The sequence below is a fragment of the Miscanthus floridulus genome, chromosome 3 (assembly GCF_019320115.1).
Source record: "Miscanthus floridulus cultivar M001 chromosome 3, ASM1932011v1, whole genome shotgun sequence".
Classification (NCBI taxonomy): domain Eukaryota; kingdom Viridiplantae; phylum Streptophyta; class Magnoliopsida; order Poales; family Poaceae; genus Miscanthus; species Miscanthus floridulus.
In genome coordinates, this window is record NC_089582.1 from 20,067,108 (window position 1) to 20,088,232 (window position 21,125).

A 21,125-nucleotide genomic window follows, 5' to 3' on the forward strand; every position below is an offset into this window, starting at 1 on the left:
GGGCTCTGAGGAGTCGACCGCTTTCTCCCTGCGGGCCAACGCCGGTGTCTGCCTCAGCGACACCATGCAGGTCCACGTCTAGCTGGGCGCCACTCGCCTCATCGCGCTTCTGGACTCCGGGTCCATGCACAACTTCATCTTGGACGACGCGGCGTAGCTCACCGGCCTCCCTCTCCAGCTCCGACCACGTCTCACCACCACCGTGGCAAACGGTGAGCACGTGTCATGCATGGGCGTCGCTCGCAGCGCGGCGTTCTCCATCCACGGCATGCCTTTTTGTGCCGACCTCTACGTCATGCCTCTCACCGGCTTCGACATGGTCCTAGGGACCCAGTGGCTGGCGACGCTGGGACCCATCGTTTGGGATTTCAGCACCCGCACCGCTCCTTCCAGCTCGAGGGCCGCGAGCTGTGCTGGAGTGGACTGGCAGGGCCGACCGCGACCAGTGCCCACGTGACCATGGCCACGACGTCGCTGCTAGATGAGCTGTTCGAGGGCTTCTCCGACCTCTTCGCCGAGCCGAGTGGCCTGCCTCCTCCTCGGAGCAGCGACCACCACATCGTCCTCTAGCCCGGGTCCCAGCCGGTGGTCGTGCGCCCCTACCGCTACCCGGCCATGCACAAGGATGAACTAGAGCGGCAGTGCGCCGCCATGCTTCAGCAAGGGCTCATTTCGTGGAGCTCGTCGGTGTTCTCATCCCCGGTCCTCCTCGTCAAGAAGGAGGATGGCTCCTGGTGCTTCTGCGTCGACTACCGCGCCCTGAACGCCATCACGGTCAAGGACGCCTTCCCGATCCCGGTGGTCGATGAGCTGCTCGACGAGCTACATGGCGCCAAATTCTTCACCAAGCTTGACCTCTGTTCCGGCTATCACCAAGTCCGGATGGCGCCCGAGGATATCGCCAAGACTGTTTTCCGCACACACAAGGGCTGTACGAGTTCCTGGTGATGCCGTTTGGCCTCTGCAATGCCCCGGCCACATTCTAGGCGCTGATGAACGACGTCCTTCGTGCCTTCCTCCGCTGGTTCGTTCTTGTATTTTTTGATGACATTCTGATCTACAGTGCGTCCTGGGCGGATCACCTTTGCCACCTCCGCGTCGTCCTCTCCGTCCTGCGCCACCACCGCCTCGTCATCAAGCGATCCAAGTGCGCGTTCGGCGTCACCTCCATCGCCTACCTCAGCCACATAATCTCCGACGCCGGCGTAGCCATGGATCCTGCTAAGGTGCAGGCGGTCCTCGACTGGCCCCAGCCCCGCTCGACGCGTGTAGTGCGCGGGTTCCTAGGCCTCGCGGGCTACTACCGCAAATTCGTCCACAACTATGGCGCGATCACGGCGCCTCTCACCGTGCTCTTGAAGAAGGAGGGCTTCGTCTGGTCCGAGGAGGCCGCCGCGGCGTTCTCGGCCCTCAAGGCCACGGTGACATCCACGCCAGTATCGGTGCTACCCGACTTCGCCCAACCGTTCGTCGTCGAGTGCGACACATCGACACACGGTTTTGGGGCGGTGCTCATCCAAGACAAGCACCCCCATCGCCTACTTCAGCAGGCCGGTTGCTCCTCGCCATCGCTCCCTCGCCGCCTACGAACAGGAACTCATTGGCCTCGTCCACGCCATCCGCCATTGGCGCCCGTACCTCTGGGGCCGCCGCTTCACGGTGCGGACCGATCATTACAGTCTGAAGTACCTGTTGGACCAGCGGCTTGCCACGATCCCGCAGCATCACTGGGTCAGGAAGCTCCTTGGGTTTGACTTCACCGTGGAGTACAAGCCAGGCGCCCAGAACACGGTCACCGATGCGCTGTCTCGCCGCGACACCGAGGACAGCACGGGCGCGGTCTTGGCGTTGTCTGCGCCACATTTCGACTTCATCGACCACCTTCGTCAAGCACAGGCTGTGGATCCGGCTCTCGTTGCCCTTCGGGACGAGATCGTCGCAGGCACCCGCGCGGCGCCCTGGGCCGTCCATGACGGCTTGATCACCTACGACGGTCGCCTCTACATCGCCCTGTCCTTGCCACTCCTCCTGGAGATCATCGCCGCAATCCATGAGGACGGCCACGAGGGTGTCCAACGCACGTTGCATCGTCTCTGCCGCGACTTCCACTTCCCCAACATGCGCCAGCACGTGTAGGACTTTGTTCGTGCCTGTGCCACTTGCCAGCGGTACAAGTCAGAGCACCTCCACCCGGCGGGACTCCTTCTGCCGCTGCCCGTGCCGACGGCAATGTGGACGGACATTGGGCTCGACTTCGTGGAAGCTTTGCCCAAAGTTCAGGGCAAATCCGTCATCCTCACCGTGGTGGATCGGTTCAGCAAGTATTGTCATTTTATTCCACTGGCTCATCCATACTCTGCAGAGTCCGTCGCTCAGGCTTTCTTCATCAACATCGTCTGCCTCCATGGGATGCCGTAGTCCATGGTGTCCGATCGGGACCCCATCTTCACCTCGACGTTTTGGCACGAGTTGATGCGGTTCATGGGGGCCAAGCTGCACATGACGACGACCTTCCACCCACAGTCGGATGGCCAAACTGAGGCGGCCAATCGCGTCATCACCATGTACCTTCACTGTTTCACAGGTGATCGTCCTCGTCAATGGCTTAGGTGGCTCCCTGGGGCGGAGTTCGTCTATAACACGGCGTACCAGACCTCCCTCCGTGACACGCCCTTCCGCATCGTCTATGGTCGTGATCCCCCGACCATCCTCTCTTATGAGCCTGGGGAAACGCGGGTTGTTGCTGTGGCCAAGACTAAGGCCGAGCGCGAGGAGTTCCTCCAGGACGTTCGTTTCTAGCTAGAACAGGCACAGGCGGTCTAGAAGCGGCACTACGACAAGCAGCACCGCGCGGTGGCTTACGCCATGGGCGACTGGGTGCTGCTGCGCCTCCGTCATCGCCCCATCGCGTCCCTTCCCGCCGCCACGACAGGGAAGCTGAAACCTCGCTTCTTCGGCCCCTATCAGGTCACCGAGATCATCAATGCCGTCGCCGTTCGTGTTGCACTTCCGCCCCGAGCTCGGCTCCACGACGTCTTCCACGTCGGGCTCCTGAAGAAATGGGTGGGTCCCCCTCCAGCAGCTCCTCCGCCGCTAGGGATGAAAACGGTCGAAAACGGTCGGAAACGGTATTACAATATAGAAAACGAAAGCGGTCGGTTCGGGATATTTCTACATTTTAGTAATTAAAGAGTACAAAAAATGGTTGAAAATGATTGTGAAACCAATTGAAAATGATAAACTTTTATGTTTGACCAAATTCGAAAACGATATCATAATATAGAAAACGGTATTATAATATAGAAAACGAAAGCGATCGGTTCGAAATATTTCCGTACCGTTTTCATCCATATCCGCCGCTCCCGGTCATCCACAATGGCGCTACGGTTCCGGAACCGGACAGCGTCGTCCGCACTCGCCTGGCACGTGGCGTGCGCCAGGTCCTCGTCTGTTGGAAGGGCGAGCCGGCTTCTTCAACTACTTGGGAGGACTGGGACTCCTTCGGCGAGCGCTTTGCAGCGTTCCAGCTCGAGGACGAGCTGGTACAGGAGGAGGGGAGAGATGTCATGTACGGCCGGACCTATACCAGGAAGCGCCGGGCCCGTGACATCAGGCGCGCGGCTGAGCGCGCCCAACGCACCACGGACGCGGTCCAAGAGCTGGCCGAGCCATCTAGTGGCTAAGATAGGCAATAGTTGTTAGTATCCCTAAGATTGAAGAGGGATTAGTTTACTATTTTTATCCCATCAAGGATTATTTATTCCCTTTGTAACCGGCACTTTGAAGGGGGAGAATTATAAACCAATTTGTCTTCTTCCTCCCAACTCTCAAGCCTAGGTCGCTGAGGGGTATAACCTCGCCCTAGAAGACGGATCGCGGCTACGAACTACGTAGCCGAGCTCCAGCTACCCAAGGGTTCGACGCCCTTGACACAGGCTAATCTACCTTGATATCAGACATGGTATCAATCAAACTGAACTATAAAAAGCCAGCAACTGCATATATATATATATATATATATATATATATATATATATATATATATATATATATATATATATATATATATATATATATATATATATATATGACGTGAGATTGCCAGATATTGTGCCAGGATTTGTAGGAAATTTGAATGAAAGTTGGGGGCATAGTTGAACTAAGAGCATGGCATATAATAAACTTATGCACACATTGAAATGCAATTGAATCTCAAGGGCATGGAAATGCATCTGCTTGCACCAATTGTACGAATCAAACCTATGAAATTTCCTCGGAAATTGAAGCAGTTTTGCATGGAAACCTGGTGGAGCGAGGGGAGAGGAAACGAGCTCACCACCACACGGATTTGAGAGGAAAAGAAGCCGACGTGGATGCTGATGGGTTCATCGGCGACAGGAAATGGCGGCAGCCGATTCCGTGCGATGGAGACGTTTACTGGCGCCCGGCGGCGAGGAAGGATGTGGTGGACGAGTACGGCGAGGTGCCGCCGGAGCCGGGGCCCGGCCGGAATCGGAGAAGGCGGCGGCGTACTGGCGGGAGTGAGGAGGGATAGAAATTAGAAAGTAATAACGGGCCGAATTTCACAGGTTATGGATGCAGTGTACTCGTAGTCTATGGGCTGGATTCGTCAAATTTAGGTGCTAGTGCTGGGCCATTGCATTAAAAGGCCAGGCCCATATTCTTCCAGAAACAAACATATGGAGAGGAGAAAGGTGATCTTCACATGACTTTATGATTCTCCCGTATAAAAAAAACACTTATGAGTTTATGATCCACTAAAAAAAACTTATGACTTTATGAGTTATGACCTTACCTACACGATTACCGTTGCACCGCAGCATCTTTGTGGATCACCGAAGAAAATAGTCATCGGCTACTCATCTGTCAGCCATGTGCTTAATACTTGCACTCAACTTTACTCATTTATGTACCTTTATATATATATATATATATATATATATATAGGGAGAGGCTATTCAGTAGCCGGCTACAAAATAAGTTATTCTGTAGCCACCTCCATTTACTATAATTTTATATACTAATTTACCATAATGTCAATACATATTTACGATAGTTGGGTTACTATAACACATGGGGATATTTACCATAATGTTATATTAAACCACTTAGTAAGGAGTTACTATAATCTCGTAAATTAACATAGTAATTATCATAACTCAAAGTGGCTACAGAATAAGTTATTCTGTAGCCAGCTACAGGATAGTAGTCCTATATATATATATATATATATATATATATATATATATATATATATATATATATATATATATATATATATATATATATATATATATATAATAGAACTACTACCATGTAGCTGGCTACAAAATAACTTATTATGGAGCCACTTTGAGTTACGATAATTACTATGTTAATTTACGAGATTATAGTAACTCCTTACTAAGTGGTTTACTATAACGTTATGGTAAATATCCTCATGTGTTATAGTAACCCAACTATCGTAAATATGTATTGACATTATCGTAAATTAGTATATAGAATTATCGTAAAAAGAAGGTGGCTACAGAATAACTTATTTTTATAGCCGGCTACTGAATAGCCTCTCCCTATATATATATATATATATATATATATATATATATATATATATACACACACACACACACTAGCAAATAAACCTTTATGTTGAAAAAGAATGTATAACTCATGTCATTTGTTCCAACACATCTTCAAATTAAAATATATACCGTGGCTGCATGCTTGTTATTATTACTCGTATGAGTATATATCATAAGTTTGGGTTCAAGATGTGATAATAAACTAATTAAAACTCTTATTTCTAATTCATCACATACTATTACTCTTATAAAACTAGTCGTACTCTTGCGCTCGGGGGAGTAGAGAACTAGGAGAGAGTGGGAGACCAAAATTTGAAGGAACAAAATTTTCCCCTTTAATACTATTATAGATATAGATATAGATATAGATACAGTAAGAAGAAGACATTAACAAATTAGGTTGTGTTTAATTTGGTTCAGCTTCTGAAAAGTGCTTACGCTGCCAAAAAGTAGAACGCCAACCAAATGGCCAGAACCAGAAACTGCTTTTTTCAGAAGCAATGGCTTTTGCGTAGTATAAGTATTGCATCACCTTATACCATGCTTTTGGCTTTTGGTATTCTGTTTTTCCACATAGGTGAAACTAGAGATACGTTTTGCAATTATTTCAAGGGAGATAATGAAAGCAGGTCTCAATTTGTTTTTAACCAAACAACATACACGATTTTCGCACCACATAACTTAGAGAAGCTTTTCCATAGCTTTTTCAAAGCTCACAGTTGAACCAACAAACATTTAGTATTGTACTGGCTACTCCATCCGTCTTCGAATAAATCAGTTTTTATAGTTGTCTTAAGTTAAAAATTTTAAAATTTGACTAAATTTATTAAAAATAACAAAAATATTTATGACATGAAATTAGTATCTTTAGATATACCATAAATATATTTTAGTGTGTATAAATATTTATAAAAAAATTCTATAAATTTGTTAAGCTTAAAAAAATAACTACTTAAGACAACTATAGAAGATATGATTTAGCTAGCGAGGAGTAGTTAGCAACAACCAGTATACAGTACCGTGCAAGCTGTGTAACACATGGAGATGATTGGAGAGGAGAGAGTCGATCGGTGGCGCAATTTTTGGTGGCTGATCAACGTCGAACTCCATAGTATCCGGACTCCTTAATTTGTCCATTCAGTTCTGATGGAGAATTTTCTAGACCTGATGCTGATGGATCTTATATACGCCAAAGGTGCAAAACAAACAAAGCTCTCCCAACCCCACGTAGTAGTAGCTGTCACTAAAGTTTAGTGGGCGATACTTATACTATAAACTTTTTTTATATATGAATCTTGGCGAGGTAGATGGTGTCTTTCCCTTTTCACTCGGTAGGGATCGGAATGAAGTAAAGCGAAACGTGAAAGGGATGGGCAAAACAATGCGCACGATGCGTCCACATGGCCCGTATGATCAGCAGACGACAAGAGGGTCCCTACCTACGGTGTGTTCTTCCATTAGGGCAGCTCCTAGGCAGGCAGTTAAAGCTACTGGCCTCAATCAAGGGTCAGCTGCCATGTAGATAAAAAAAATAGCTAAATATGTCTCCCCTGCATCGTAGGTTATATCAGCTTTTATTTGTTGCTGATCTCACCATTTTCTCTCTCTATTCAGAGATGTTGGTCTCGTTCTACTGGCTCACGCCTTTACTCTTTCATAACATGTCTCAACTTTCCTCCGCACATTTGCACATTTTCTCTCTAGTAGCAAATCGTGCCACCGTAGCTACCCATGGGTGCTAGCCTGCACCATCGTTGCCCCTGCGCGGATCAGGCAATGGGAGAAATAAATGTGCCGCCGCAAGAGATAATTAGGGGAGGGGAGAGAAAGAATGGAAGGTGGCCGACGAAGAAGCTTGTGAGGGTGGCGTTGCGGAAGGAAGGTGGCCAAGCGACGATTGTGCGAGGAGGAGGTAGGGGAGGGGAGAACCAAAAGGTGGATGGGGAGTTGGGGTTTAGAAGTCAGCGGTTATATACTTGAAGCTAGCGGGCCGCATTAAGGCAACCGGTAATATAAGATAACAATTTTGGATAGTAACCCAAATTTTTAGATACCCAAATTTATTTTGTGTGGTTCAAGTATTGATCCATGGCACATGAATTACCCATAATACTCGAAATAATATGTTGTGTAATCTAGGCTTCGTATGAGTGCATATGCTATCCATTTGAACAATATGTGTGTATTTGTCAAAGACATATGCATGTTGTTTGGTACTTCGGTATTTGCTAGCCGTGTGATTGATTATATATTACTAGTCATGTGATTGATTACATATTACTAGTTAGAACGGCAGACCGCAAGGCCCCCGCGTCGCTCTCCCTGAGGGTGACTCAGGCTGGCACCCCCGTGCCGCCGCCGCAAGGTCCTTCTGCGCGCCTCCTCGGCCCGGCTGCCGCCGGAGCCCGACGTCGGAGGTTCCGGTCGACGGTAAGGAAGGCGGTGGCCATGGTCCTCTCCCTCCTCTCCAATGGAGTTCCTGCGGTGGATTTAGGCGACGTCGCGGAGGAGCTGGCGGGCAGAGCTGCCGGCGCCGGTGCAGGCGGATCCACCTCCCCACGGCCGGATCTGCCTCTCCATCCGGCGCAGGCGACCTCCGTCGACCCGTCGGTGCCTGGCTCCAAAAGGTCCTGGCTCCGGCCTCCTCCCCTCTCGATCGGGCTGCTTTGGGCCGGATCTGATGGACTGCTGACTAGATCCGGTGGTTCTTTGCCGGATCCGACGGGGAGCCCATGCGTCCGCGGCGACGGCTCCAGCCTGGGTGCTGGGAACAGCGCCGGTGGCTGGGGCTACAGGGGCTTGGTGCTTGGCGCTCCCATTGCGGCATCCTGCGTCTTCCTCGCCCGGTGCCAGTGATGTGGTTTGACCGAGATCCACGGAGGGCTGGGGAGTTGGCGTGACGGCGGCAGTTCGACGCGGAGGCTGCTGGAGGTGTTGCGTGGCGTGGTTGTTGCGGGGCCGGCTCGGCAGGGGGTGGGGACGTTGGTGGGCTGGGCGACTGGGGCTTCTTATGATCCCGGCCCTCTTCTCCCAACCATCTGCCTTTCCCTTTCCTCGGGCTGGTTTTCATGGTGGAGCTGGCCGGTTCTGTCTGCTGCTGGCCGGCGTTTCCGGTTGCGGCGGGGGGGGGGGGGGGGGGGCGGACTCTCCGGCGGGTTCCCCCGACGCTTCTCCTGGTCGGCGTCCCTAGGGGCGACGTCTAGGCAGGGCTGCTGCTAAACCATCGCCGCACTCTGCCTCTTGTTAGGGTTGGGCCTCTGGCGGCGACGGTGTGGAGGTGGTTTGAGGTGGGGGCGAAAGCGTGGATGACGACGTCTGCGGATGTCATTCCCTTCTTGAAGGCGTCCTTTCCTATCTCTTCTCCTACCGTACTGGATATTGCAGGTGAAAACCTCCTTGGACAGCCCGCGTCCAAGGACACGCCGTTTGCCTCATCGGCTACCGAACCAAAGCATTAACGGCTCAACCGCCACGACGTGCGATGGCGACCTCGGTCAAGTGCCAGCAGCCATCGCCCCAGTGGGTGGCTTGTGCCGACCGCACCAAGCAAGCCACCAACGCATCACCTGTGACCTGTGAGGTCCATCTCCCCTCCCCATTGGAGGAGTCTGGACTCTCGAAAAGCACGAGCCGACTGACATACAGATTCACAAGGAGACTATGCCCCTGTTCGAGGTCCATCTCCCCTCCCCATTGGAGGAGTCTGGACTCTCGAAAAGCACGAGCCGACCGACATACAGATTCACAGGGAGACTATGCCCCTGTTCGTTTGAGTTTGCTTGGCTGATAAGTCATGACTAAAAATATCGTTGATTGATTTAATGTGAAAAAAAATAATATTCATTGGCCCATAAACCCTGACTTAGGGGGTGTTTGGGACTACTCCGCTCCACGTTTCTTAGCTCTGGTCCATGTTTTTTAGCCAAACGGTTTCAGCTCCACGCACTCTGTTCAAGAGAAAAGGGTGGAGTTTTGAGACTCTAATTTTTTGTAGAGCTGCTCCACGATAGAGTTTGAAGAGCAGAGTTTGTGGAGCAGTCCCAAACACCTTCTTATAAGCCGAACGCGACCTGGCGAGCCGGCTGCACGACGACACGGACGCGCAGTGAATGACCACTGACGAACGAACTCAGCTGGCCAGGTAGGTAGCCGCCTCCAACGGCACCTCCCAGTCAGTCCCCAGCGAGAGGGCACGGGGCACCAGCACGGCCACCTCCTTTTGCTTGTCCGCTCCCGCGTGTCCCCGTCCCCCGATTCCACTCTCACGGCGGGGCCAGCCCGGTGCCCGGCTGCTCCGCTTAACTCTGCTGGCGCTGGGCCTGGATCTGTCTCAGTCCAAACTGCACCTCTGCGGCTCTGGCTCTGCCTCTGCACCCGCGCCGAGCCCAGCCGAGCAGAGGAGCGCCGGGCGGGGCGCGGCGGCGCCGCCTTCTATCCTACCTGACACGGCCGGCCGCCGCGCAGGTGCACCAATCCAATCCTCGGAGTCGGAGTCTCCGGTCGCCCGGCGCCGATGCTGCCCGCCTGCCGCGGCAGCAGGCCGCCGCAGAGGCCCGCCGCCAGATCATCCTGCTCCTCCGCCTTATCAGGTCAGCTCCTGCGCTGTGCTTCTCTCTCTTTTTTCCCCATCTCCGCTTCCTTCGATCTCTTGCTGCAATGCAATTGTGCTCTGCCGTCGTCTTCCTCTTGCCGCCGGCGTGCCGTAGGACGTAGCTGCTGCAATTCGAAAACGAAAAACAAAACAAAACAAAAAACTTAACTCCATTCTCCCTGCTGTCCCTGCAGAAATCATGGACCTGTCGTCGGGCCCGAAGCGCAAGCCGCGGTGCCTGAGCAAGGTCGTCATGCTCGCGCTCCTCGCCGCCATGTGCGTCGTCATGCTCACCCAGCCACCCTGCCACGGGAGGCCGACACCCACCCCCACCCTGGTTGGTAACACCTTCTCTTCCACTGTTTCTACCTACCTAGCATCATCTCCTCTACTCCTACCGGTGTAGTTACTTGGATCCACAAGCATATCCTTTTGTTCACAAGAGCATTCATCGATATGGAAACATGAGCCAAACCCAAGTGCTAGTGAAACATCAAACGAGTAGAGTACAATCTGTTGGACTTCACCGATTTGTGACACCGCAAGTCCCTCAATCACCCACCCTTGTGAATGCGCGCAGTTCTCCATCCATGAACCTGGGGTCACGCACGTGCTTGTCACCGGTGGCGCTGGCTACATCGGCTCGCACGCCGCTCTTCGCCTGCTCAAGGACTCCTTCAGAGTCACCATAGTGGTAAGCATACATACTTCCTCACTCAGGACTTCCCGTCTCCATGTCCTGCTCAAATCCAGCACCGTTCGTCCGTTCCTGTCCGAGCTTTCCATTTCTTGCTCAAATCTAGCATCCATGCTTACAGTTACAGACTTTGTTGTATCCAGGACAATCTTTCCAGAGGAAATATTGGGGCGATCAAAGTTCTCCAGAACTTGTTTCCAGAGCCTGGGCGGTTGCAGTTCATAAAGGCTGATTTAGGAGATCCGGAAGCTGTATCCTGATTTATTCATTTCTTTTTATTGTATGTGCAAATAATCGAATGCCTCCGCAGGCTCTTATTCTGTTTAAAACGCATCAAATATGAATGACAAGAAAAAAGATTACTCTTGTAGTTTCATTTCCTTAATAACATATCCTCAGGTTAATAGAATATTTGCAGAAAATGCATTTGATGCTGTTATGCACTTCGCTGCTGTGGCCTATGTTGGTGAGAGCACGCTTGAACCTCTGAGGTACTGGTATTTCCCTTCTGTCTCTGACTATCATTTGATTACCCTACCTGCACATAATACTCGAACGCTTTGAACAGGTACTATCATAACATCACCGCAAACACTCTAGTGGTGCTGGAAGCCATGGCTACACACAATGTGAAGACTCTCATCTACTCTAGCACGTGTGCGACCTATGGAGAGCCTGAGAAGATGCCCATCACTGAAGAAACTCCCCAGGTCACCAGTTCGCTTCTGAAAATTTTAGCTTCTTTCTAAAACAAGCTGGACGCTTTTTTAGCTTGCATTAACAAGAATGAGGGCAGAATTTAGCGTTTTTCGTTCTCAAGTTCTGTGCTAAACTATGCTGTGCAGTTTCCAATCAACCCGTATGGTAAGGCCAAGAAAATGGCAGAGGATATCATCTTAGACTTCTCAAAGTCGAAGAAATCAGACATGGCTGTCATGATTCTAAGGTTGGATCATTCACCAAGAGAAAAAATACCCTCTTTTCAAACCATCATTTAATCGCTGAATTACTAATGTAATGAGTAACCTTGCGCTGCTATAGATACTTCAATGTCATTGGTTCTGACCCAGAAGGCAGACTGGGTGAAGCTCCGAGACCTGAATTGCGTGAGCATGGCCGTATATCGGGGGCATGCTTTGACGCAGCACTGGGAATCATTCCAGGTTTAAAGGTACGTTGATTTACCGCTTCAGAAAGCAGTTAAATCTTCATGCTGCCATATCCTTAATGGTTCTTTTGCTACCGTACAAGTGCTGACATATGATGTTCCTTAGTTTATAAGTTTACTAATGGTACTTGCCACTACAGGTTAAAGGTACTGATTATGAAACACCTGACGGCACTTGTGTAAGAGATTACATTGATGTTACCGACCTTGTTGATGCCCATGTGAAGGCACTCAACAAGGCGCAAAGAGGCAGAGTTGGTATATACAATGTTGGCACTGGAAAAGGTCATATATCCTCAGAACACCAATGCTCTCTTCTTATATCTAATATGAAAACCGAAGAAACAAAATACCACATTATCAGTTAGCTGATACAGTTTGATTCCATTTCATTGTCCAGGACGGTCAGTGAAGGAGTTCGTCAATGCCTGCAAGAAGGCAACCGGAGTCGACATCAAGGTTGACTACTTCCCTCGCAGACCAGGTGACTACGCGGAGGTTTACAGCAATCCTGCCAAGATCAACAGGGAACTGAACTGGACGGCACAGCGCACCGATCTCCATAAGAGCCTCAGGGTCGCATGGACATGGCAGAAGGCGCACCGAAGTGGATACGAACCGCCACAGGCTATGATTTTGTGAAGAGGTTGGCTGCGTTTAAGCAAGCAATCTGGATGGATGAAGCTTAGGTGATCATAGTATTACTAGGGACCTCTCCTCGAGGGCTCTTAGTCACTCACTCACAGGTGTCAGTTCATATATATTATATATATAGCGCTCATGGTCATTCGTTCGATTCTTCACGATTCATATTTATCGCAGGCTTTAGGTGATCAATTTAATATCATAATATGGACATATTCGTTGTATGAGGCTATATGTAATATAAAAAAAGGTCCAACAAGATGTTATCCAAATGCGATTGTACGATGTTGTTGGAGATGGTTCGTTGATAGTTACAGATAGTGCATCACTTGCTAACGTGGTCAGGTTATTGATCAGTTGCAGTGTACTCGCTGGTCTTTACACGCATCTACTAGTGTGAGCAGCTAGGTAAATTTCAATTACAATGTCAGGTTAGCAGACGCAGAAATCTACGCACCTGAGAGCCATGCTGAGACACAAACTGAACATTAGAAGAATCTATCAGTCAGATGTCCAGGAAACTGTCACTTCAAGAATAGGATTTGGAAGTTGGAACGATGTACATGGCATGCAGCAGAGGATTTACCCAAAAAAGGCATAGTCACACGACAGCTCAAACTCGCTTTATATGTGGGTGACAATCACAAACGGTCGGCATACACCAATAGCCTTGTACCAGTTTCATGTGTTAAGACTGTCCTAGGCATTATTGGCTAGTCCCAAAGGTGTGATGCGATTGCAAGTTAAGGAATTGCTACCGGCGACAACTACGCTCATCATCGCACAAGCGTAATGCAGAATCAATCAACAGTCATCGACGCGTTAAATGCCAGTACCTATAGCACCAACTGGAAACGACTAGCCGGGTCTCCAACGAGACAAGTCGTACAATTCTAGTTTCCCATCTAAGATAGAAATGACCTTTATTTAGTAATAAGCCACCAGAAAGAAAGGACCACAATATTTTGGGAGAACTTATATCAATTGGGTCCAATTCAAAGCTTATGTGATACGCTTTGCATGCACTTACAAGTTACTACTACCTGTATATGGTGTGCCAGTTTTGGCACCAAGCAGATGACATCCAGATGACCCTGGTTCTGTTTAAAAAAGATTCCTGCATAAGAGCGAGGCAGCACAGTGATGCATCGGCAAAACAAGCTCATTATGATAGATGTCCTCCAGTAGTTTTAAAAGAGACCTTGTGCAAGGGAATCTGCTGTGGAGCTGCTCACATACAAGGCACTGTGCCTGATGACACCTTATTGAGCACCATCCTGAACAAGAGAACAATAAGAATATTTCTCATCCCTTGAGCCTGGATACTTCTAGATCACATTTTACTACCTTTGGGCATTCCAGGCATTCCACGTGTACTGAATGTAATCTCCACAGGCAAAGTCATCTTCACAGGTGAAACTAAACCCTTTTAAAGCATTTGTTTCTATAGCCACAAAAGCAAGCAAATGTCAGTACCGTACAGCAGCAAAAGGAGTAACAGGTTCCAAAAGAAATCACAAATATATTAAGGTCTTTCGAATGCAGCAATTCTCGATGACATTATACCTCAACTTCAATTATCTTTTGTTCCTGTTGATTCCTTTCATACGGGCAAATGACAGGCAATTGGCAAGTCGTGTGAATGTGGAGTTTTTATCAGCATCCCCTTCAGACATGTTTATCTGCTTGGGTCTGTAAACAACACGGTGAAAAAAAATTAGGAAACAACTGACACCTCTTCACCTCAATGTTATGTACATGCACCAAAAAAGATAAAAACAAAAGACAAAGGTAAAGCATAATACCTTGGGGTTGATTTTCTTCTCCCTTTATCCATACTTCCACCATCAACAACTCTTTCTTCAGAAGTTGCACAAGGAAGTTCCAAGTCAGTGGCAGCATTCGGCACAGCCTCAGTTGACAAATTAACTCACAGCAGATTTCCTCCTCCTGAAAGGACAAAAAAAAAAGACACTCTTGGTGTTAATGAACTCCACATGGAGATCAATGCAAATCATATGAGTCTATGAGAAACCACTGCATTGAAGTGCTACCTTGATGACGCACTGTTCCTTTTTGTAACAGCACAATGATTTTCAGTGGAGACAGAACCTGTCCTCTTTTTTACTACACCATCACCACCAATAGAGTCAGGCCCTTCAGTGACAACAGGTTTTGAGCGCCTTGTTCTCTTTTTGACTACTCCCTCTTCACCAATGGCACAGATCCATCATTATAATTGTTCCTGCCTCATCATCCCTATTGACAGAGCCCCTCCTCTTTCTGACAGCACCCTCATTGCCAACAGGTTTTGAACGCCTTGTTCTCTTTTTGACTGCTCCCTCTTCACCAGCAGCCACAGAATCCGTTATTTGATTTTCCCCTACCTCATTATCAGCCCCCTCATTGCAAACAGGTTTCGAACGCCTTCTTCTCTTTTTGACTACTCCCTCTTCACCAACAGCCACAGATTCCGTTATTCTATTTGTCCCTAACTCATTATCAGATCCCCTTCTCTTTCTGACAGACCCCTCATGGCCAACAGGTTTTGAACGCCTTGTTCTCTTTTTGAGTACTCCCCTCTTCACCAACAGCCACAGCAGTCCGTTATTCTATTTGTCTCTACCTCATTATCAGCACTGACACTGATAGCTACCCTCAATCTCTTTTTTGCAGCTACATTGTTGCCAGTAATAGATTTCCTCTTCCTGGAACAGCTAGGGACGCTGGATGAAGCATTGAGATCATCAGGCACAGCAATACTATTCCCTTCAGTATGCTTTTTTGATCTACGTCTGCAAAAGCAAGTATGGCACAAAATAGTGAGCAAGCATAATGATAGATATAATTAATTGAAAGTCAAGATTTTGTTATGTAATTAATTGAAAGTCAAGATTTTGTTATGTACCCTGACGATACTCTCCTTGACCTCCTTGAGCTGGTGTGCAAAACAGTATTAGCAGCAACACAATCAAGACCAGCTGAAATGTTGACAATATTGGACACAGCTAGGTTCTCTTCAGCCTTGCTTTTTAGATCTACCCCTGCAAAATCAAATATGGGACAAACTTGTGAGCAAAAACAAGTCAAGCTTTGTAATGTATGAAAAATTACTGCTTGATCGCTGTGATACTGTAACTAATATCAGTATTCAGATACAGATTTGCATGCATAGCATATGACTTCGATATATCATTAGCTGAGGGGTTGAAATGACTTCGATAAATTGGGATTAAATTGAGAACATATGGAAAAGAGATCATAATGAGATAAGTACACAACTACTAGATAGAAATTAGCAATACCTTACAATGGCCTCATCACATCCGTCACCTTTGGAGGGTAAAAGTGATATTAGGTCATGAGGGCGAATTGCAGGCCGCTCTTTTTCTCTATCAACAAAATTGGTTTGAAAAATAGCTTTCTTCAATTGTCTGGCTTCTCTAACTTTCTGGACTTCATGTTTACAAAGTTTTCTCCATCGTCTGCAGTTCAGACGAAATAACCATTACCAAGGAAGCTTCTCCAAAAACATATTATTGATGGCATCATGCTAAAGCAGAAAAGAAACTAAGTTTTACCTATAGCACATACTATCACTACGTCCAGGAATTATCGTCTTAGCAATCTTGGACCAGCAAGGCCCAAACTCAGATACTGAAGCCAATAACAAGGAATCTTCTTCAGGCCGCCAGTCATCAAGATATAGATCTGGATCAAGAATATTGCACCACCTGTTTTAAAAGAATAAAGAACTAGCATTACTATCACCATCAAACTGTAAACTTTGAGCTAATATATCCAAACCACTACATTACCTCTCGAAGATTTGCGTTTGTGTTCGGCCAGGAATAAACGGAGCAATCAAACTCCACCTGCCAGGTCCAATTAGCTTAACAGTGACCATGAGGCGCTTGTCCTCATCCAGAAGCCATCTTCCCACACTGGTCCTTTCAGGGTGCAAGGTTTTCCTCCACCTAGCAAAGACAAATGTAAAAATATAGACTAGAAAAAAACAGATAATGGAAAGCAAAAGATAAACTTTATCAACGAAAGCAATATCAATATCATGAAACAAACAGAAAAAAAGGCAACTAAAAGAGAAGGAACAAGGCCCTGATCGTCTGTGCTACTGCTGCAGTGCTGCAGGCTGCAGCTGCACAGTACCAGCCAGCCATAAATGCAGACCACACAGTAACTTAAGCAAAACAGCAGCAGCCAGCAGGAAGTAGCTCTACCAATCAAGCTGAGAATAACATGTTACCTATTAGAGCACTGAGTGCCAGTGCGACCATCCAGACTAGCTGATACAAGTTGCCATTTCTGACCAAAGGTCTCAACAGCAGCTTGAAGTTGAAGGTCTTCCTCCTTTGTCCAGACCTTGTTCAGTATGTGGGGATTCAGACTTCGTTGATATCGAACAAGACATTGGAAAGGAGTCCGGTGAGTAGCCAGTGTAACTGCAATGTTAATCCAGTTGCACATTCCCTTTTCTTGAATAATTAGTAGAAGTCTGGTTTCCTCGTCCGCAGTCCAGGCTTCATGGTTAATCAATGGATCATCACAGTTTAGCCACCTGATCAAATGCAATCAGAATTCTTTAATAATGAACATTTTTCACGTTTATGAAAATAGGCTGTAGAAACTACATAAATCACATCATAAGCAAACATAGTGCGATATGATCATATGAAAGACTGAGACATAAAGCATGCTGTGTAGGCGAATAAAAAAAGTATGGAGAACAGAAGTACCTTGATTCACATTCAGCACCAGATCGACCAGGCAGGTACATAGCAGAAATCTTATCCCAGTTTATTAATGGTTGAACCGATCTAAGATTTTCCGGAGTCACCTCAAAATTACCAGCACCATTTGTCAGTGCATATGCCATATCAACTGCACTGAAGTCACCATCAGCACTGCAGCACAACAATTCTGTTAAAAGCAATGCAATCAACAACATCAAAGCCTTTCAGTCCGAAACAAGCACGGGCAGGCTATAAACAAAGACAATAAAATACTAAAGTTGCACTGAAAGTCATAAGGTTGTGCCAAACTTAGTTCTTTTAATGGGATACTTCAGCCCCAAACAGTGCAGGAGCCAAAACTGTCAGTTCATTAACTGACATCTACTCAGTCCAGACCCATTACAGAATACAATAATATAACAGGCTACATCATTGAAAAACAGGATGGCTATCAACTTGCACTGAAGCATCATAATTTTTTCTACTGAGATTTGGTATGCTTGAAGAATTAAAGGAGAAGTGTTATCAACAAAAAATAAACAAACATATAGTTTGCAGAGTAAAATCCATGAGAAATTCGAAATTACCTTCCATTATTCAGCGAGTCCAAAATCAATGTTTCTTGGTATTGCTGCTTTATTCCTCTGGCAAGTTTATCTTTCTCTTCATCTGACCATGGTTGCTTCTTAAATGACATCGGGAATTGCTTCAGCACCATTTCATACTTTGAAACATGTGGATTCTCAGCTGGGCCAAGAAATAGTGCAGGCATCTTCCTATATTTGTTCTGCACCAAATATATGTCGCTTTCATAAGGTTTATTGTGTCAAACAAAACTAGAAGACTAAACTGAGCCATACTAGAATACAATGATTCTTGCACCACAGGAGGGTAACAATACTGTAGTATAGAAACAAAAACTTCCATGTTTCAAGGATTATTAATATCATTCTGTTCATCGCGAAAGGGAAACAGTAGTTTTGATAGCATATACAACAAATACATACTAAAAAAATAACCTTGCACATAGAAAAATTGGCATGTAAATAACAGATAAATAACGATAAGTTGCGGTGCAAATGAAATTAAAAAACAAAGTAAATAATATATTATATGACAGTTGAACCCAAAAAAATTAGTCAACACTAGTATAGTGCCTGTGCTAACGTCACGGCGGCATTTCAGGGATACACATGAAAATAACCAGAGGACAATATTTTTTTAGTACCTATAGCATTAGGTTCATATAAAAACACTGTTGCGACTGAGTTAGCTGACCTGCTACAATTTTTTTGTCTAACAGGGAACATAATATCTCATGGATGTCTATAAAGAGATGCTGCTAAGGTTTTCGTAAAGGTATTTACAACCAATAGTTGCAAAGAAACCAAAAGGTAGGCAAATTCTCTAGGCTAAGCTAATTACTAATTTTCCCATGGTAGATTCGGAAGAATGAATAGCGATAGGGACAACAATAGAAGGTCTGAGTGTTTTATGTAGCCTATATAAGGGAATAATGTGTATCATGCAACATCCAACGCATAGGTGTAAATACAGATGGCGATACCTTTGTACACGGCTGAGTTGATTTCAGGGGGGAAATCAACCTGACACGACGATCCTCCTTCTGGCCTAAAGATCTGCCGACTGACTTTCGGCAGCTTAACTGATAGCCCAAAAGACATTTTACACGATCCCTGAGATCCTTATTTTCTTCAATTTTCGCTTCAATGTTTACCATTTTTCTTCTAATGAACTTCTGGCATGCTCTGTTCTTCTTGAGAGCATCCACTAACAACAGCGCAGCCTTTGGAAACCCATCTCGGTGAGGAGCATTTGCATTTTGCTTCTGCTCAGCTAAATCATCATCAGATCGGTCCGTGAAAAGGTCACTGTGGACTCCCTGTGACGCCTCAGGTTTCATGGTCTTCGGTGACGCAGTGGAGGTACCTAGAATAGGTAAATCAAAAGGACTAAGGATCATTCATCAAGTGTGTGGTGCACGCATTTACCTTGAGTTACAGAAGAACATGTGCTGAATTATGAATTTCTTACTAGTATACCAACAGCTTCAAAGGAACATACATAGAAATGCTCATGATGATTATCAACTTGCATGTTAGCATGTGCATTAAACTAGTCGCTGAATGAATTGCACAAAATTCGTAAAGGCTAACTGCGTATTTTAAATCAGAGTGCATGAATATGTACTTAGTCATCTATTTTAATTCCTCGACAACTATGACAGATCAGAGGAAGATAAATAAATCTCTAGAAACGTGAAAAGAACACAGGTGGCAGGGTTCATGTTTGTAGCGACCCATACTGTTAAGATCATTGCACGTTTGATCAAAATTTATAGCTCTCTAATTCGCGACATTCATAGTTTCAGATGTCGGTCAGTCTAGCACTAGCAGCGAATACACCACCTAGCAGAATCAAAGCTATTAGTTCAGTGGTATTTTTTTATTAAAAAGCATCAGTGAATTGGCAGTAATTACTCTAGGACTAGGAAGGGGCTAGTTAGAATTCAATTCCGAATCAGACAGCAGGGATGATGGAAACGGATCGCGGGCAAGAAGAACTCACTCGACTGGTAATGCGAGAAGCGGCGCTGGATGGCGCGGAGCGTCTCGAGGTCATCCTCTTCCTCGTCGGTGTCGGACGGCGGCCACGTGCAGATCGGGCGCGGCGAGGACGGGTCGTCGTCGCCCCTGGGGGCGGCGGGCGAGGCCTTATTGAGGTGGTGGAGGTTGGCGCGGATGCTGCGGACGAGGGCGAGGTCCTCGTCCTCCTCCTCGTCGTCGTCCGAAGAGGAGGCATGATGATCGTTAGCCGCCGCCGCCCCCGGCGCCCCCGCGGCGAGGGCGGGGGTGGAGGGGCCCGCGAGGCCGGAGGAGACCTGCGCGACGGCGGCGTCCGGGTCGGCCCCGGAGAGGATGCAGGAGCGGCGCAGCGCGTCGAGGTCCTCCCGCAGGTCCTCGTCGATGTCCGGGTCCGAGTCGTCGGAGCACCAGTCCATCGCGCCGCCGGCGGGGTTTCTTGGGTAGGGTAGGGTAGGGTTTTGCTGCGCGGCGGGGGGGGCGGGGCCGGTGGCGCTCGCCGTGGCTGCCGTGGGGGATTTGAATCTTTCCCCACGAAGACAGGGGAGGGGAGGAGGGGTGAGAGGAAGGCGGCGCGGGGGAAAGGGCTCCAAACAGCGCAGGAATTTGGGGTTTTGCAGAGGTCGTTATTTCCTCCAATGTTATGTTTTGTTTGGGCCCCGAAATTACCTTCTCTCTTTATTTATTTTTTCCTTTCCTTTATTTTATTTTACTTTACGTGGAAAATATTCTCTCTCTCTTTTTTTTGCACAAAGGTTTCCGGATTTTTTCATCATCTCCTCTCCCCAGTGAGCAGGGTTGATTTTTTCAGTCTCCCGTTAATTAATTTGGAAATTACGGTGTACTGTATGTAACAGTATGGTTGGTTTATATGGCAGTGAACCTATCAAGAAGCAATCAATACGGTACTATTAACTTACTATTTCCAGGCAAATCTTTTCATAGATGGGCCACATGTAGCTCAATTCATTCAAGGGCCAGGTTTGATTAGCTATAACTGGTAACCAACCAATCTCAATACACAATTTGATTAGCTATGATCGGCTTACAAACGACTTCTGATAATT

General features: G+C 47.2%; 1 protein-coding gene and 1 pseudogene across 2 annotated transcripts; one reads left to right on the forward strand and one right to left on the reverse strand.

Annotated features, from left to right (window-relative positions):
• Positions 1 to 9,814: 9,814 nt before the first annotated feature.
• LOC136545151 (probable UDP-arabinose 4-epimerase 1) lies at positions 9,815 to 12,976 on the forward strand. Of its 2 annotated transcripts, XM_066537178.1 has the most exons (10): positions 9,972 to 10,192; positions 10,389 to 10,531; positions 10,775 to 10,888; positions 11,035 to 11,142; positions 11,291 to 11,382; positions 11,460 to 11,601; positions 11,737 to 11,837; positions 11,933 to 12,062; positions 12,200 to 12,344; positions 12,460 to 12,976. In XM_066537178.1, exons 1-10 carry the CDS (start codon positions 10,117 to 10,119, stop codon positions 12,699 to 12,701), a joined length of 1,293 nt encoding a protein of 430 aa, XP_066393275.1. In that variant the 5' UTR covers positions 9,972 to 10,116; the 3' UTR covers positions 12,702 to 12,976. The 2 variants fall into 2 exon arrangements, with proteins under 2 accessions (XP_066393276.1, XP_066393275.1); XM_066537179.1 differs by lacking the exon at positions 10,389 to 10,531 and having other exon boundaries at positions 9,815 to 10,192.
• Positions 12,977 to 14,270: 1,294 nt separating this feature from the next.
• Positions 14,271 to 20,588, reverse strand: LOC136545152 (uncharacterized; annotated as a pseudogene).
• Positions 20,589 to 21,125: the final 537 nt, after the last annotated feature.